The 19352-nt window shown below is 35.6% G+C and overlaps 1 protein-coding gene across 1 annotated transcript; it reads left to right on the top strand.

Annotated features, from left to right (window-relative positions):
• Window positions 10659-18830, top strand: LOC110270988. The gene is made up of 4 exons (XM_021121022.1): window positions 10659-10677; window positions 18090-18376; window positions 18448-18529; window positions 18642-18830. The coding sequence occupies exons 2-4, from the start codon at window positions 18190-18192 to the stop codon at window positions 18682-18684; spliced, it is 312 nt and encodes a 103-aa protein (XP_020976681.1). The 5' UTR covers window positions 10659-10677; window positions 18090-18189; the 3' UTR covers window positions 18685-18830.

The following is a 19352-nucleotide window of genomic DNA, read 5'->3' as shown; positions in this document are numbered from 1 at the left end:
TACCAGCAGGCGGAGATAGCTATAAATGCTATGACTTTTGATTATGAAGAGCTGAAGTGCGTTATTGCCACACCGGATGCCCCTTGGGTGATGGATTCTAACAACACAAGGCCCAAAGGGATGTTATTTGCTTATCTGTCTAGAGAGACTAGAAAGGCTTCCGATGAGGCCGAGCATGAGGCAGAGCACGAGGAGGAGCATGTTGAGGAGCCGATTCGGCAGGAGGCACCTCCGAAGACATAGGCTACCCAGGAGACTCCGCAGCATGCCGAGGAGCCAGTGCCCCAGTCTGAGATCCAGCAGGAGGTAGATGCGACCGTTGACCCTCACCATGAGCCTGATCAGTAGCATCGAGGAGGATGCTTCATCTTAAGTGTGGGGAGGTCTCTGTCGTCGTCGGTGGATTTGGTGAACACTTTTCGGACATTATCACTTAGTTTATCTTATTTTGCTTCATTTTGCACTATTTTGGGATTATTGTATATATTTGCTATTATGGATACTTTTATTTTGGTTGTTGCACGCTTTTATTATTGCATTTTAGCATTGTGGTTGTGATTTGAAAAATGTTTTGAATCGGTGAAAACTTAGTTAAACCCTTTGTGCACAAAAGATATTGCTTGATTAGAAAAGAGGGTAAACTAAGGAATTTTAGAATTTCTTAATCACAACATTACATTTAGGATATGCTTAGACAAAATGATAGAATTTCCAAGAAATTTATCTATAGGGCACCACCCCAATTGAATGAAAACTTGTGGAACTTGCTTGAATTCATACTTTTGTGGATCATGTTTTTGAGCTAAGAACCTAAGCTTGTGAGTTTTGAGCCTATTGGTGTGATTACATCTTATAACCACTTATTTTTCTTCTTGTGTGCAATTATTCTCTTCCTATGATTGTGATACTTGATTTGTTTAATTCTTTATGTCCTATTGTTCCTTGTATACATGCATTTATATGATTGAGGCCATCATTTCATTTAGCTCACTTACCCAAATAGCCTACTTTTTATCAACCTTTGTTAGCCAACTTTGAGCCTACGATTAACCCACTTGTTCTTAATTTAGCACATTACAAGCCTTGAAGCGGAAGACAATAAAAGTCCTTTATTTGGATCTTTGATTAGCTTAGGCTAGTGTGTGTATGCGTGTATCATTCAAGTGTGGGAACCTTGGGACATTGGGGGAATAAAAGGGTAGTTTGGTATTTTTATTGTAAATAGTGGGAATTGGGTATATATTCATGTGTAATGAATGTGAAACCTTATGCATTGATGCTCTTGTATATATTTTATTGCAAAGCAAAAAGAAAAGAAAAAAAATGAGAAAAATAAAAGAAAAAAAATTAGAAAAGAAAGAAAAAGAAAAGAAAAGTAATAAAAAGGGGACAAAATACCCCAAAGTAAAGTTCAATAAAAATCAATGCATAAGTGTTGTAAAATGAAAAGAAAATGCATGAGTATGTGAAAAAGTGAAGAATGGGTAGTTAGGTTTGTTTAGAATTGTATAGATTGCTATATAGGTTAGGTGGAAAGTTTAAGGTAATCAAAGATTCAAATTCAAGTCCACTTAACCATATATGATCCTACCTTGACCCTAGCCCCATTACAACCTTATGGAAAGACCTCATGATATTTGTATGCATTGCATTGAATAATTGTTGATTGTTAGATGAAGAACAAATCTTGAAAAGCATGATTAGGAGAGAATTGAGTGAATCAACCCCTAAACACTTGAGTGAAATAGAGCGGATACACATTCGGTGATGGTTCGATTGCTCAATTACATCTGTCCACCACTATCATCTATATTCATGCAAGTTTGTAAATCCTTTTGATAATTCAATACAATTGTGGGTTGGATTTGATTTTCACTGTTTGAGCCCTTTGTGCTTACATATATTCTCTTGGAAGTTGATGTGTTTTGACCAAGCATTAGCATTCATATAGTTAGTTGCATTCATTTAGATAGTTTAGTTGCATTGAATAAATGCCATACCCCTTTGCTTCGTTCTTTGTTTAAGCATGAGGACATGCTTAGTCTAAGTGTGGAGAGGTTGATAAACCCCTTTTGTAGGGTTTATCTTGTGTTGAATTTAGAGCATTTTGATAACCTTTCCTCACATTTATTCAATGAAATAGCATGATTTTGTTATTATCTCCGTACTTGTGCTTAGATGTGAAAACATGCTTTTTAGACCTTTAATTTGATAATTTTGATTCACCTTTGAGTTCCACTAGATGCCTTGATGTGTTTGCTAGTGATTTCAGGTTGAAAAGAGCTAGGAAGGGATCAAACGAGTGAAAGAAAAGCATACAAAGTGGAGAAATCATGAAAAGACAAAGATTTGAAAGAGCCCATGGGCGCGCACGCGCACTATGCACCTACGCATCATGTTTTATAGCCTTCGATGCCTTGCCTTACTATCACATATTTGACCCATGTCATCTTTTGCATTGAGTCTACCTTGTAACGTTTGCTTTGCAATCACACTCCTACCTCCACACCTTATGTGACAATCAAAGTATTTGAAAATCGTATATATATTTATATGATGAGATATTTTTGCTTCTTCCTTAAATGTGTCAAGGGTGAACTGTTATGAAATTTCTTTCGTTTTGTATCAATTTTTGAAGGCAAAAATTTGTATAAGGTGGGTAGAATGTAAGACCCAAAACCTTTAAAAAAGGGCTATCATTAGCTAATTTCAAATTCAGTGTTTCTGTAGCTTTAATTTCAGAAATTTCTCTATTAAAGAAAATTAAAGCAAGTTTTGATTTATTGAATTTGAAATAAATTGAGATTATTATCCAATTTTACAATTATTGGATTATTTTCTATATTCAAATTATAAAGTTGGTAGTTGTGAAATAATAAGGATTTCTATATGATTTGGATTAAATAATTAATATTTTAAATATTAATACTGCTATTTTGGAAAATAGAGAAATTAATTATATTATTTCTAATTTTTAGATTTGGACATTTTATTGAAAATAATTTGTATAATTGAGGAGCAAATAGTATTTTTTCATATACAATTAGTGTTGGATTTACATTGGGTTTTAATTACTATATTATTCCCAATTTTATGTGAAATTATCATAATGCCCTTAACCCTAATTTTCAAAATGAAACCCTAAAACCCTAACCCGGTTATCCGGTTTCCCCATCAGCAACACACTTCCCCCCTTTCTCCAATTTGATGTGCAGCAGCAATGTTTCCCCTCTCTTCTAACAGCAGCAGCAACACTTCCCCCTTTTTCCTCAAACCAATACACTTAGCAACATCCAGGTCATCGCTGCCGCTTGAGGTGGCTGCCGGGCTGCCGCCGAACCAGTTCAGAGACCGCCGCTGTTTCGATTCAGCCGTTCCTTCTTCGGTTCGGTAAGCGTTTTGATTTGAAAGCTCTTTTGTTACTGTTCTGTTATCTCACACTGAGGTTTATGGCGTTAATTGCTATAAGATTGAGTTTCGGTTGTTATATGTTGCGATTAGAGTTGCTATGGTTATTGCGAAAGTGGCTGGGAGCTGAGGTTTTGGTTGCTGTCAGTTCGGGTTGAGGCGAAAAGGACTCTGTGAGACGTTTGGGTTATAGAATTTGCGTTTTGAGGTAGGGGCGCTTTCCAAAAAATATATTCTTATATATTGGAATTATTACATATGGATACTGATGTGAGAGAATGTGTATTTGGTGATTGTATCGGCCTTATGTATGGCTTGATTTGCCTTGGTTGGTTATGAACGTCTGTTGGTTGAATTGTTGTATGGTTTTGTGAAACGAAATGCTTTTCAAGTTGATTCTTTTAAAGATTTGAGATCGAGTTTAATCCGTTGGGAATTGATTTGAGTTGAGTTGATTTTCTTGAGAATGTGAAAAATAGAATCCACTCTTGAATTCAGCCTGGCTTGCTTTAAATGATCTGGTTTTTTATGAATGATTGTTACTAAACCGTTTCTTTGAAACTTTAGAAACGAGTTTATTCGGCTGATAATGATTTGATTTTTGAAACGGTTTTCTTGGAATATGGAATTGAGATGACTGTTGGATTTGGCTTGCCTTGAACTGATTTTGGATTTTGGGCTGTTGAAAAGGATTGTGGACGATTTGTTGGGACCCAAACCGGGTGGCAAAGTCCAAGTTTTAGGGGAGATGCTATCGAAATTTCTATAAAATCCGAGTCTTTATTGGAAATGTTATTTGGGGAAATCATGAGTTTAATGCCTTCCTATTTACTTGGAGGATTGTGAAATTAGGGCTTCTTTATTATCTTTAATTAAAACAATTATGAAAGCGATGAAGCTACGCTTTGAAAGAATTATTGAAAAGAGAATCTTGCTTTGAGGCTATTTTAAAAAGGTAAAACGGATTTATGTTTTCTCTATTAAACATAAAGATTTTTCCCTTGGAGGAGTTTTTGTGATTTTAAAAGGATTTGGATTTCAATTGATGAACCTCATTATTCTGACGTTTTAAATAAGCTTCAGAGTATACTTTGAACTCTAGTTTGACACAACAAAAATGATTCTCTTAGCAGTTTGAGATGCTTCAGATTTAATTATGGAATTGAAACTGGTTTTGTTTAAGTAAAGGAAATGGCTTTGAAAAGAGTAATTGATTACATGACTCGGTTTGGCTTAGATCATATTTTGTTACTCAAATCAGGAAGCCAAGGTTTTAATGATTTTAAGTGAATTTGAGGAAATGAGTTATGTTAATCTCCCCTAAAGACTTAGGACTCTGCCAAGGAACTTTTGTTATAAAATCCCATTGTTGAATGGATGATTTTGAATGTTTCAAAATAAATCTTTAACTTGCCATGGTAATGAAAGTTTGGAAAGAGGATGCCGAGAGTGGCATTATTTTCAAAAGGGAATTTACCTTGAGTAAAAGTGGCTTATGAGCCTGAGATGATTTGAGAAATGAGATCTTTAAAGCCAAGGCTGAAAAGAGTTGAAACTTGATTTCAAAGTGAAATGAATTGAGAAAAATGATTTATGGCTTAAATGCCGATTTTATGAATTTAATGATTTTGAATGGTGGAAATGCTGTTTTATTATGGGCCGGAATGGCTGTGTATGATTATCAATATTGGCTGGTTCTGGATTGAACCGTGAGCCGGATGGCTGAGATGGATATTGATCCATGGCTGAGAATGAATGCATATATGCTGAGATATTGATAATTGTGATTTTGCACTTCCACTATCTGAGAAACGAGTTTCCTTGGGTAGTAGCAGTGGCTAGCCACCACGTGCTCCAGGTTGAGACTTGATACTCTGCTGACCCTATGTCGTAAGGGTGGCCGGGCACTGTGAAAGCCCCAGATGAGCTCGCCCCCGTGAATATACACCAGTGAGGGTGTTGGATATGGATCATGATTATGATCACGATTATGTTAAGTATAACTCGAGTTGGGGATGCACGACAGAGGGACAGTCCAATGGTTAGCTACCAGGACTTGTCGGGTTGGCTCTATAACCGACAGATGATATCATCAGCCACTAGGACAAGCATGCATCATATGCATCTATGTGACATTGTTTGGGTGTGCATATTGTACTTGGTTTGCCTTTGTGACAGCTTGTAATTAACTGCTAATTGTTCTACTTGCTGTAATTGTTTGTTTGTGCTTGAACTTCATATCTGTGTTTGCAACTGAGACTCTGTTGGATTGTGGTGATTGGTTGTTGGTTGGATTTGTTTGGGCCTAGGGCCGTGGTTGAAATGAGATGGACCGATGGTTGGTTTTGGTTTTGTGTTCTGGTTTGGAAGAATATGAAAGGCTATTTTGGTTTAGCATAGATAAATCGTTTTGAAAGGCTTTTGAGTTTTTGAGAATTGAACTGTTCCTCTTTCAGAAAAGATTTCCGATTCCTCTTTTATTGTAAATCGTTGTTTTTGAAAAGAGGCATAAGATGGTTATTAATCACTGGTACGGTTTATCTTCACGTATCCTATTACAGTAATTCCCAAAAACCCTCTACTGAGAACCCTTTCGAGGATGATGTTCTCACCCCCCTACATTTTCCCCTTTCAGGATATGGGCACAGAAGTCACGAAGAGTTTATTTAGTTGTTGAAATGCTCTGTATTGCTTTAGACTATTATTTATTGTACCCTCGCTTTTATCTTGATATATTCTGTAAGAGGGATAGGGATTGTATTGGCTAATGCTTGTAATATTTGTGTGTGTGTGTGTGTGTGTGTGTGTGTGTGTGTGTGTGTTTGTACTCTTTATGAGTTTTTGTAAGATGTATGGTATCTATGGATGTACGTTATCGAATAAAAGTATTTTTGAATCGGTATTGCAGTTTAAAGTTTTAAACGGGCTCATATTTTTGTATTGGCTAATGCTTGTAATACTATATATATATGGATGTACTCTTTATGAGTTTTTGTAAGATGTATGGTATCTATGGATGTACGTTATCGAATAAAAGTATTTTTGAATCGGTATTGCGGTTTAAAATTTTAAACAGGCTCATATTTTAGTATTAAATAATATAAAAGTCGTCGTAATGTCCGAGCTATCAGAGTCGCGCAGCCGGAAGCGTGAGCTTTGGTAGTTAGGGTGTTACAGATTTTAGTGTAGATTTTATTCCTCTTGGCCTAGGTGGAGTAATTAGTGACGCTTGAGTTATCTAATTCCTTTGTTGATTGACAATTAGAAGTTGCTAATTGATTTGGATACCACTAAAGCTAGTCTTTCCCTTGGGAGTTGGCTAGGACTTGTGGAATCAAGTTAATTCATCCACTTGACTTTCCTCCATGATTAGAGGTTAACTAAGTGGTAGCAACAGACAATTTGTAGTCACAATTGAGGAGGATAACAAGGATAGGACTTCCAATTCTCACAACCTTGCCAAGAGCTTTTCTAGTTGTTAGTTTATTTTCATTTCAATTTATATTTCTTGTCAAAAATCTCAAAAACCCCAAACATACTTCATAACCAATAACAAGACACTTCATCGCAATTCCTAGGGAGAACGACCCGAGGTTTAAATATTTCGGTTTATAGATTTTAGGAGTTTATACTTGTGACAAACAATTTTTTATACTAAAGGATTATTGCTTGGTTTAGAAACTATACTTGCAACGAGAATTCATTTGTGAATTCTAAACCGTCAAAAGTCCGTTCATCAAGTAGTGCAAAGACAGAAAGAATAAGCTTTACCTTTAGGTTACTACTTCTTCATTATTTTATTCCAAATTAACGTGAGAGCGACACCTGGCTTAATGAGCCACGCCTATTATACAAGTAATAGATTCCATGTAATTATATTAGAGGCTACGGTTAAAGAGCTGCATGCACTACAGACAAGAGATTCTTTGAGATGTTGCTGTGACAAGTATAATGCACTATATATTACGGCCAATCTAATATTTTTACAAAACATTTAAAAGTAGATTGTCATGAAATTACTCCCTATTTCAACAAGAGATTCTTCATAATAAATACTTTGTCATTTTTCCCGCCTTTAGGCACCTTTAACTATTTCTCACCTAACTTAGTTTAGATCAATCAATATAATCTTTTGCTTTTAAGTGATTTTTTCTCTCAAATTATATATGCTTAAATTCTAAAGTAATTTTTGAGATCGATATTGTGCATTAAAATTATCTTTGAAATTTTAATTACATCAATTATATTTTTAAAATTGGCAAAAATACACATTAATCTCTAACTCATTTTCTGTTAATAGTGTACTGACGTGGCTTAATAACATGGACCGTTAGTAACATGTGTCACTTTATAGTTTGTCCATGTATAATGGTATAATAACGGATCGATTAGTGACATGTGGCATACTAACATGGACGATTGTACTAACAGTTACAATACTATTTGGCCACGTGTCAACTTATGCCTCGTGTCATGACATTATTCGTTCATGTGTCATCCGTTATGTTATCTTTGTATATACACCAAATTGGCCCTTACCTTTGTATTAAGTTACTTATTTTAGTCCCTAAAATTGAATGTCACCAAATTAGTCCCTTCAATTTTTTCTTTTTTTTTTTTTTTGAAAATTCAAAATTCTCAATATCTTTAAATGCACTAATTTCAATTCTATTTTTTTACATATCGTTTTACTTTTATAAAATGTTTTTAATGTAAAACTCGAGAAATTAATAAATAATTATTCAATAAATTAATTATTATTTAAAGAAATTAGAAACTTAAATTTTATTGTTTAATGAGATAGAGATAATTAAAATAAGAATTTTGACACTATTTTCAAAAATTTTGGCCCAAAATTGAACTAAACGGACCAAACCGATTGAATCAGGTCCGTATTGGACCCAAGGCCCAACCAACATCACATTAATGAATGAACTCATCCATTCTCATCCCCATATTATGAGCTTCACACTGTAAACATAGAGGGAGAAGGGGGAGACCATTCAAAAACCTAACCTCACATTCATTCTCATATAACTTTTTATCCGGAGCTCCGATCGCCGTACCGTTTGCGGCCATCCTATTACCGCGACGAGCTTTACAAAACCCATAGAACAATTTGGTAAGTGCCTCACTGTTTTCTTCTCAGCCTCCCTCCCCTAATTTCAAAAATTTATGAGTGTATGTGTTGAGATTTGGCTAAATTTTGATGTCTAGGATTGTATTGACCTTGCAAATTTGTTGGCTCTTGCTTTGATTCTCCCTTGGTAAGGTGAGGACAACTCTAACCCTTGTAAAATATGCATTTAAGTGAAAGTTTTATTGATTTAATAATGTTCATTGGTATTAGATTGAGTTGTGGGTTATTTGAGGCTTGTTGATGGAATTGGTGGTATCGGAAAGCTGGATGTTGGGTTGTGGTAGCTGAGTTTTCTGTTTGGTGCATGTTTTGGAACCTTAGACTTTGTGGAATGGTACTAGTAGAGGTGTTCCAAATTTTACGAGAAATCGGCCAAGGTATGGTTTAGGTTTTTTGTATTCAATATATAATGTCTTGTAAAAACTTAGGTTAGATGACTATAGGATAAGTGGAAATGTAACACACTATCACACAGAGCTTTACGCTTAAGTCGTAAAATAGAGGTGGTGATGTATTACGACTTAAGCGTAAAGCTCTGTGTGGTAGTGTGCTACAGGGAATGCATGAATATGTTAATTATTTAGTGCCTTGATGAAATTTGTGAAATAGGTAGTGATTGATGTTGGTAATAAAGATAGAAGGCTATATGATGAATTAGTGATGATTAATGAGGTATTAAGAGTGAATATATATATATTATATGTAATGAATGATGATGATCTTGTTGGTTAATTGAGGAATTGTGTATAAGATTGTGCAAAATTGAGGTATGGTTGATTTTAGTAGGATGTGGAGATTTTTAATGCTATAAATGGTATGTTGTGGTGCTATTTATATAAGTGAAATGTTGGAATTGAGTTTGTTTTGGTGAAAATAGAGGTTTATGAACATTTGTGAAAAATCTTATTTTTGGCCGAACTTCGACGAGCCATAACTTGGCTTCCGAACCCCCAAATTCTTTCAAACTTATTTCATATGAAAATTGGGTCCGTGAAGTTACGCCGTTCGAAGAACGAATGAAAAATATTTTAAAACGAGAAAGTTATGTGCGTCAGAAGTTCGGTATGTAAAACTAAAATTCTGCATACTTAGCCATTTTGACTAATCTGCAATGTATGCGTACGCAAATCTCCCCATACGCGGATGGGCATTTTTGTTTGGCATGTATGCGTACGCAGACGAGGTAATACGTACGCGTGATGGGCAAAATGCACTCCCACATGTACGCGTGACCCCCCGTTTTCAGAAAAAAAAAATGAACGCCCACGCATATGCGTGACCCCTGTTCAGCAAACATAAATTTTGTATTTTAAAGCTTAATTTCGAACCTCTAAACCTTTATTTTTACTCTTTTAGCCCCTAAACCTTAGCGGTATGTCTAGTAATAAGATGAAGTTAGGAAAAGGTGGTAACTTGAGATGAAGAAAGATTTTTTAAAAGGTAATATGTGATTCGAAAAGATGATACTTGATCTGACAAAGATGATGAAAGTGGTATATGAGGCAATTAAGAGAGTAATGTCATATTGCGAATGATGTATGAGATAATTGATGATATTAATTAATTGGGAACAATGAGATGAGCTATGAATTATTGTTGAGAATGAAAATGATATTTTTGAGATATAATTGATTATCATTGAGATATTCGTTGACCCCCTGTACGTAACATGTGATCGGGCACGCTAACTCCCCGGGTTCCCCCATCGGCATGCATATATGAATATTGTTGAGCTTGGAGTGTCATCTCCCCCATGTCAGCTTGGGATTCTTCCCATGAAATATTATTGAGCTTGGGGTGTTGTCTCCCCCATGTTAGCTTGGGTTCCATCCAATGGTTTATTTTTTAGCTTGGGAATGCGCGTACAGAGGGACTGTCAACGGTTAGCTACCAAAACATGTCGGGTTGGCCATGTAACCAACAGTTGATATCAACAACCATAGACCATAGGACAGGCATACATCATGTGCATTTGTTTGTTTGTCTTGGTTTGCATTCTTGGATTTGCCTAATTGACATTCATGTTTAACTGCTATGTATTCTGTTTGCTGTATCTATAAACTACCTGTATTTTCTTTGTCTGCTTGCTTGTTTATGTGATTCCACGGAGATGGAGGTTGTGGAGGAAAGTGGATAATGGAGGGTTAGGTTAAGGTTTTGGTTAAGTTTAGGAATCTTTAGAAAACCACCCTCGTTTATCGATACTGTTTTATGTCTTTAAGTTTTATACTCTGAGTGTCAGCATTCTAGGATTGCCTCTGGCATCCCCATGACCTTATATCTTATGTATGTGGCCCCTTTACCATGTTGAGAACCCTGGTTCTCATCCCATACGATATTATTGTTTTTCAGATGCAGGTCGAAAGACACCTCGCTAGGCGTCTGGAGTTGTCTACAGTGAAGTGGGCTTTTGGGATTTGATAATTTGTTCCATTTTGTTATATCTATATGTATAGACTCTCCCTATGTATATATCCTTTACTATTGCACCTCATAGAGATTTATGGAGAACTAGGGTTACTTTTATGTATTTTAGGTTATGGTTCCTTATATGTATGTATATGATTATTCTCTGGCCAGCCTTAGCTTTGCAGGTTGAGTTCGGAGCTTGATATTCTGTACTCTTAACCCTCTACTCTTGCTTTTATATATATGTTATGAATCTTAGCTTTCTTCGTATGCAAGTTACGTTATTTCTGAGCGTTGCACTTTTAATTTTGCGATTTTGTTTTACCTATTCTTCATGGCTCCTCGTATATTATATTCTTTCTATTATCATATGTATATATATTTTATTTTAGAGGTCGTAATACCACACCACCTCTGTTTTTACGACTTAAGCATAAAGCTCTATGTAGTAGGGTGTTACATGTGGTGGTGGAAAGCGGAGCAAATCGAGGCAGTTTGATAAATTTTGTAATATATAAATGTGTTATTTTAAAAAAAGACTTATATGATTGATTAAACACGCTTTTCTCATTTTCATCCAAAAACATGTGTGTTTTTAATGAAAAATTAAGAATAAAAATACACTCTCTTTTTTTTTGGTTCATATGAAATACACGTTTTTTGGCCTTAATTTTTTTAATCAATCATATAATTCTTTTATAAATAACAAAATTATTGTTACGAGACATACTTGAAATCATTTGTTTGTAAATAGACTAGACAAAAGACGTCGGAGATGGCACTGAGGGTGCTTGAAATATTTTTATGTCAACTCCAACATGGCGGTTGGAGGTACCTACAAGGGACTTCAATACCAAAGTCAATAATAGTTTAAGTTGGCTTATGTGATAATTGGGTTGAAAAATACTTGAGTTTATTGGGATATTTATAAGTAGAATTATCTGAGTAAATGATGTTATTTAAAGCGAATGTGTGATTTCTTCCCTTATTGTATAAAAAGTTAGTCCATGCATAATTATTAATATTAAATTATTATTAAAAAAAATGTAAGATTAAAAATAAAATCTTAAAATATTTATTAATAGAACTTATATTTAAATGACATGTAAAAAAAATAGAATTGAAATGAGTGCTTTAAAGATATTGAGAATTTTGAATTTATAAAAAATAGAAAAAAATGGGGAAGGAACCAATTTGGTGCACAACATTTAATTTTAAAAGCGACTAAAATGAGTTACTTAATGCAAAATTAGGTACTAATTTGATACATCTACAATAATAATATAGCGAATGATATACATGTAACACCCTAACTTTTAGCACCTCATGAGTTACTTACCTCTAAACCTTTTATTTTATACTATCTTAATTTAGTATTGAACCTTCACGAATATGAACTGAAACTTTAATTAAGAAAACGAAAGAGGACTTTATTTTAAATCACTTAATCACAACAGTATATATATTCACACAGCTTTATATACATAGACTTATTCAAAGAACCTCAATTACAAGTCCTACCCCTCTAAAAACCAAAAGAATAAACGATGAGGAAAAAATAAATTCTAGAAACTCAACTCATAAATATAATCTTCTATGCTCCTGTAGCTCCGCACTAAATATTCACACCTGTAGCTGAAATGGGGTGGAAATAGGGGGTATGTAACAACCTAGTTTTTGGGTATACAAGATCTTTTCTGAAGATATATGATTTTCCGGAAGATCAGTGAAGGGAATATCTTTGCTATATAATCAAGCACCTCAATTTACATCATTATCATGTCATCACTAACTAGAACCTCTTTTGAGGCAAACTCGACAACGCGGTCGCGAAGAACCTAATTTTTTAACCGTATCGGTTAGGAGCTTTTGATTATGGTTTCCATAAATAGTCTCAGTTTGACAAACCAGGCTTGATTCATTAGAGAAGAGAAATAGTAATATGATATTATTATTATTATATTAATATTAGAGATGCTTGAATAATATTATAATATTATTTGATCTGTTTTAGTTAAAAATAGGAGATCGGTTTAACCGGGTTCACAGTCTACCGGTGTAGATTAGCACCAACACTCTCGGATGACTTTAGCAATGCTAATATCTTATCATACATGTTCTTCTCATATTAAATATGTTACTAGTGTCATTTATACTAGTAGCTCAGAAAAGAATTTTCAGAGGTGTTTTTACGTGTGTTCTGATACATCTAGTTTTAGTAGTTATACACCTGAGATATTTTAATATTATTTTAATCCACCTCTAAGGTAACCAATCAAAGCTCACCCTACACCCCCAAGACACTCCAAGAATGGTCATATGCTCCCTTTGGCCGAAAATGACAAGTGAGAAAAGAGAGAAACTTCCGTGACACTTAAATCTTCAAAGCTTGATTTCTTCTTAACTAAAACTCAAATCAAAATTTTAATCCAACCAAAATGATCCTCTCTTATTTCTCTTCATAACCACATAATTTATCAAGGCTGAAAATCAGGTGAGATGGCTGTCTCCTTCCCTCTTCAATTTGGTTTTTAACACACATGCATAAACATGTGTTTTCTTGATGTTCTTCCTTAGATCTCTTGCTTAGCCTGACTTGTGGGCCAAATATCTTCAATTTTCAGCATGTTTAAGGTGAGGAATACTTTCCTAACATGTTGATTAAGGTTCGATTAGTTAGGGTTTTATAGATTCAAAGTTGTTCTTGATGTGTTTTAGGAGGAAAAAGTGCTCTAGGAACACTTGAAGTATAACCAAAATTTGGAGCAGAAAATCAAGGTAGAGTTTGGTAAAATTAATCTTGATTAATTGTGTTTGAGATGTGTGATTATGATATGGTTTGTTTATGCTTGAAATTGATTGTTTATATGAGTGATTCTTGTTGAAATTTTGGTGAAAATTTGATGAAATTTGATAATATATTCAAGCTATGAATTTTGTTCTTAAGGGCTATTAGAATTTCGAACCCTAACCCTCAAATTAGGGTTGAAATTATGTTGTAATCAAGTGGAACTTAAGGGATTTTAATGGCTGCTAATTTATTATGAATTATGGTAAAAATCAGTTACTGAAAAGATTGAAAAACGGGTGAAAACAGAGAAAGAATCTGAAGAATTTACGAAGAACACAAAGAACACTTTGAGTGTGATGAAGAATATTAAAGAAAACCTTTTAGATCTTAAAAATGGCAAGGTGGTAATTATTTTGGTATTTAAGGGGTTAATTTGTAAATATTAAAAGTTAAAGTGGTTAATATTAAAAGTTACGGGTGGTAAAAAGTAAATTTAATAAGCTAGAGGTAAAAGTAAGTTAATTTTAGAAAATTTAATAATAAAATAATAAATAATAATAAAATATTAAATAATATTATTTTATTAAAAATAATAAAATAATGCAAAAAGACAATTTTTCGTAAAAGCTTTAGAAAGACAACTTTAAGTGTAGAATCTCATAATTACCTTCATAAAACACTTAGGGAGTGGTAATAACATATTAGTGAGGAAAAGACAAAGGAAAGATAAAAAGTTGAAGAAAAGATAAAAATCGAAGAAAAAGTGGTAAAGTTTTAAAGACAGAAACAAAGGGTGATTAGTGAATAAACTAGGAGCAACATAGTTAGTATTTGAGTTGCGCCTAGGGTTAGGTATAATATGAAAAGTTAAACTGTTTTAGTATAGACTTAATGAACCTATACCTGGGACAAGCTAACTATTCATACCGAAATTTACATAAGCTATAAATACATACGTTAAATAGAGAAACCAGAGCAGAGTAAAGAGACAAAGAGAAAAGAGTAATCAGAGCAGAGTAAAGAGACAAGAGAATAGTGTAATATGATAAGGAGATTAGAGAACAAGTAGAGGGCCTGTTGAAAGGTCATTTGTTGCATTAAGGTAACTCCAGAGATATTTGTGTGTTCATCTGCTACATTGAGGCAGTCAGATAGATGGTGGTGCGACCACTGAGAATGCTTTTCTTGGATATTACTTAGTTATAATGCTATTCTGTAAGTCATAAGACTCTTACAGAGGTATCGAGAAAGCACATAACTAGCATATGCTCCTGTAAGTCAAAGGACTCATACAGTGAGTGTGTTGGGCAGATATAAATTAACTAGCTCCGCCTTACAAGTCAAAGGACTCTTGTAGTGGGTTGCTAGTGCCATCCTGCAAGTCAAAGGACTCTTGCAGTGGTTTTTCCCGCAAGTCAAAGGACTCTTGCGATGGGTATTGCCAACAGGGAAGCCTTACCTGGTCAGAAGACTCCGGGTAACGTCGAGAGCGGGTATGTAACCGATAAATGAGCTCATTACCTATACTAGGTCTAGACATGCATCACATTTGGTTGTGCATTTCTTCTGTTATGATTGTTGTATGTATGAATGTATGCTTTCCTTGTTTGTATTCCATTCTATGTGTCTGTGTTTTATTTTCTTATATTCTTCTGTTTGTGCTCTACTTTCTATTTTCTCTATTTATCTGTATCTTCTATTTACTGCTTCTCTGTATTCTGCTATTTGTCTGCTAAACAACCCAAAATTAATGAACTTAACCAATAACCCCGACCCTACTATGAACTCCCCAGTTCTTGCCCCTTTTCTCTCCCTTCCCCCTTCAGATGGAAGCATGAATACCCTTCCGTAGTTCACTGACGACCATTCGCAAAAAGGATTCTGCTCTAGGTATTCTTCTGAGTCTAGGGTGAATTTCGTTCTCTGTTCATATGTATATACTATGAGACCAGACAATGTTTGCACCCCGTTTATCTACGAACTTTAACCTAAGTCCTCCGTATGATGCTGCTGTTATGAGGCCACTCAATAAAGTACCACTGGTATGTTCTAAGCCGGTGTATGATCGTGCAGAGGAGTAGTAGAAGATGTTCCACCTTTTGATGACATTCGACCTGACTCGAGTTTTGAAGACTTAGAACGTACTTTCCCTCGCTTTAGTAGTTTAGAAGGACTAGGTGAGTATAGAGTCTAGGCTAGCTTGGGTGCCAGCTTAGGGACCTCTTGAATAGGTCAGGGACTGGAATGTTGTATCTACATATATGTATATAGCTATTACCTAGCTACTTGTAGGGGTGTTCTAACCAAGATCTATGTTCCAATAAAGACTGGATGACTAAATGTTGTCAACTGCTTGAGATGTATTTATGTGTGGTTGTATATAACTATTTTATCTGTTATTATTTGTGAATTGATTATGAAAGATTCTGTTTATTAATCCAAACGTTAAAAAAAAGTACCTCGCAAGATAACTACGCTTTTAACAATGAATCAGGCTCATATAATAAATAATAGATAATAATTAGGAAGACAAGTTGGTAGCACTCAATTTCTAATATGATTATGACGTACCAGAAATTGGGTCGTTATAGAGTAAGAATTGGGAAGTTCTTAGTAGGGTCAGGGTTAGAAGTTAAGTTCGTTTCATTATGTTCTCAGTCAATAACAACAGTCAACAAAGTATAATCCAACTCAGCAAATACAGAACATAGAATCCAATTACAAGCACACACAATCATAGAAAACATAATCACAAACAAATATGCGCAGACAAATATGATACATGTCTAGTCCTATGCAGGCCATGAGCTCATGTGTCGGTTGCCTACCCGCTTCCGACATTACCTGGGCACAAGTCCCAGATATGGCTTTCCAAATTCATACAGTGTGCATATAAGTCTTACAGCCAGGCCGCATACAGTGTGACTTTTAAATGTATTTCAATATGCTTACATCTATAAAATAGTTCTCAGTGTGTAAGCATCCCCACTATACATTTGGCATTAAGGCCCAAGCAAGGTCGTATCTGCTCTCCTGTATGTGGCAGACAGTCTTTTAAAAAATTTTTTGTTTATCTTTTCCCTCTGCTCTTCTGTGGTAGAGATCCTTTCGGTTAATATATTCTTTTCTTTTCTGTGATCTGCTCTCCTGTGGTAGGAATTCGTTAGATTGTTTTAATCTTTGTTCTCTGCTCTCCTGTGGCAGAGATTCCTTTAATTAATACTTTCTTTTCTTTCATATCACTCCATAATATGAATTACCTTCACATTATTCCCTCGCCTTTCCCTAAGTGTGTTATGGAAAAGAATTATAAAGTACATTAATTAAATTTGTATTCTCTAAAGCCTTTTAAAATCGCTCTGTTTGTGTAAGACCCAAAACCTTTGAAAAGTCTTATTATGATCAAGTCTCAAATCATATTGTTATTTATAGCCTTAATTTCGGAAATCATTTTTATTAAAGATAATTAAGGCAAGTTTTGATTTATTGAATTTGAGACGTGTTATGATTTTTATCCAATTTTATAATTATTAGATTATTTTCTATATTCAGATTATGAATTTGGCAGTTATGAAATAAGAGGGGTTTTACATGATTTGGATTAGATAAGTAATATTTTAAATATTAATACTGCTATTTTGGGAAAATAAAGGATTTAAGTATATTATTTCTAATTTTTGGATTTGGACATTTTATTGAAAATAATTTGTAAAATTGAGGGGACAAATAGTATTTTCTATATATAATTAGTGTTGGATTTATTTTGGGTTTCAATTACTATATTATTCCTATTTTTAATTGAAATTACAAAACTACCCCTAGCTTACCCCTAACCCTAATTTTGATACAACATTCCCAAAAACCCTTATCTTCATGCTGCGCAGCCAACAGTCTCTCCTTCATCCTCTTTGCTGTGCAGCCTTGAGATGAACACACACACACACAAAACAGGGGAGGAGAACTTCTGAGAGAGCTGAGGAAAAGAGAGGGGTCTTCACCCACGCCGCCATCGTCCTCACTGCACCTCACTGCGAGCTGCGCTTCACAGCCGCCCGCCGCGTCCTCCTTGTGCTGTCCTTCACGTCCGTCACCGCGAGCTGAGGGGGAAGCCGAGATGAGAGATTGAGAGAGGGAGACGGAGAGCTCGAGAGCCAAGGAAGGGGAGGAAGGCTGCTCCTGTCACTGCCGTTGAGCTTGCCGTCGTCCTTACTGCTGCGCCACCGTCGGGCCCACAATCGTGGAGGAAGCACAGCGCTGCCGTGGGTCCATTTCCGTCAAACTCGAAGGAGGAGGAAGGCCGATACTGGGCGACGCTGGGAGAGAAAGAAACGCGAGCTGGAGGAGCTGCGTCCAGTCGCCATCGACGCGCCACTGACCGCCGCCGTTCCGCCGCGCCGAGGGTCCCTTTCCTGCTAGATCTGCCGCCGTCAAGCATGAAGGGATGAGGAAATGGCGTCGTGAGTTGGGACTGATCCTTTTACATCCGTTGGATTTGACCGGAGAGGGAAGTGGTGACGGTGGTGGATGTTGGTGCTGGGTTAGCACCGCCACTGCTGCTGGCCGTTTCGAGCTGCTCCGCCGTCTCTGTCGCCGGAGAACCTCACTGCCGTCGCTGGAGGACTCTTCCGGTAAAGGTTTTAATTGAGGTTTCTGCCTTTTTGGATTTCGAGAAGGTTTTAATGTTGCGCGGTTTTTATAGTTGATCCACCGGAGCTTCTGGCCGCCGCCGGAGTTGTGCTGGGGCCGGTTCAAAATCCCAGCTGCTTCGTGTTGTTATTCCGGTAAGAAATTATGTTTCGAAAGCCCTACGTTAGTGTCCCATACGTGTATTAAAGCCTTTACGATATTAATGTTCCAGGAGTTTAGTAACTGAGTTTGCTTGTTGTAATTTAGAGCTGTTTATGCTGCTTCAAAAATGTGTGGGGCTGTGCTTTGAAGCTACCTTTGATTTCGAGTTGAGGCGAAAAGAACGTATGAGGCGTTTGGATTATGGAATTGCGTTTTGAGGTAGGGGCGCTTTCCAAAAACTATATTTTTATATATTGGAATTATTACATATGGATACTGATGTGAGAGAATGTGTATTTGGTGATTGTATCGGCCTTATGTATGGTTTGATTTGCCTCGGTTGATTATGAACGTCTATTGGTTGAATTGTTGTGTGATTTTGTGAAACGAAATGCTTTTGAAGATGATTCTTTTAAAGCTTTGAGATCGAGTTTAATCCGTTGGAAATTGATTTGAGTTGAATGGATTTTCTTTAGAATGTGAAAAATAGAATACACTCTTGAATTCAGCCTGGTTTGCTTTAAATGATCTGGTTTGATAAATGACTATTGTTGAACCGTTTCTTTAAAGCTTTAGAAATGAGTTTATTCGGCTGATAATGATTTGATTTTTGAAACAGTTTTCTTGAAATATGGTATTGATATTAACTGTTGGATTTTGGCTTGCCTTTGAATTGATTTTGGATTTTGGGCTGTTGGAAAAGGATTGTGGAATGGCTTTGTTGGAACCCGGACCGGGTGGCAAAGTCCAAGTTTTAAGGGAGATGCTGCCGAAATTTCTATAAAATCTGAGTCTTTATTGAAATGTTGTCTGGGA

The sequence above is a fragment of the Arachis ipaensis genome, chromosome B04 (genome assembly GCF_000816755.2).
Source record: "Arachis ipaensis cultivar K30076 chromosome B04, Araip1.1, whole genome shotgun sequence".
Lineage (NCBI taxonomy): Eukaryota > Viridiplantae > Streptophyta > Magnoliopsida > Fabales > Fabaceae > Arachis > Arachis ipaensis.
This window is presented reverse-complemented; position numbering and strand designations above follow the sequence as displayed.

Coding starts and splice junctions, on each gene's coding strand:
- LOC110270988 (XM_021121022.1), top strand. CDS start 18,190: ATGAGGAAATGGCGTCGTGAGTTGGGACTGATCCTTTTACATCCGTTG. Junction 18,377..18,447: donor GTCGCTGGAGGACTCTTCCG/GTAAAGGTTTTA, acceptor CGGTTTTTATAG/TTGATCCACCGGAGCTTCTG. Junction 18,530..18,641: donor TGCTTCGTGTTGTTATTCCG/GTAAGAAATTAT, acceptor GTTGTAATTTAG/AGCTGTTTATGCTGCTTCAA.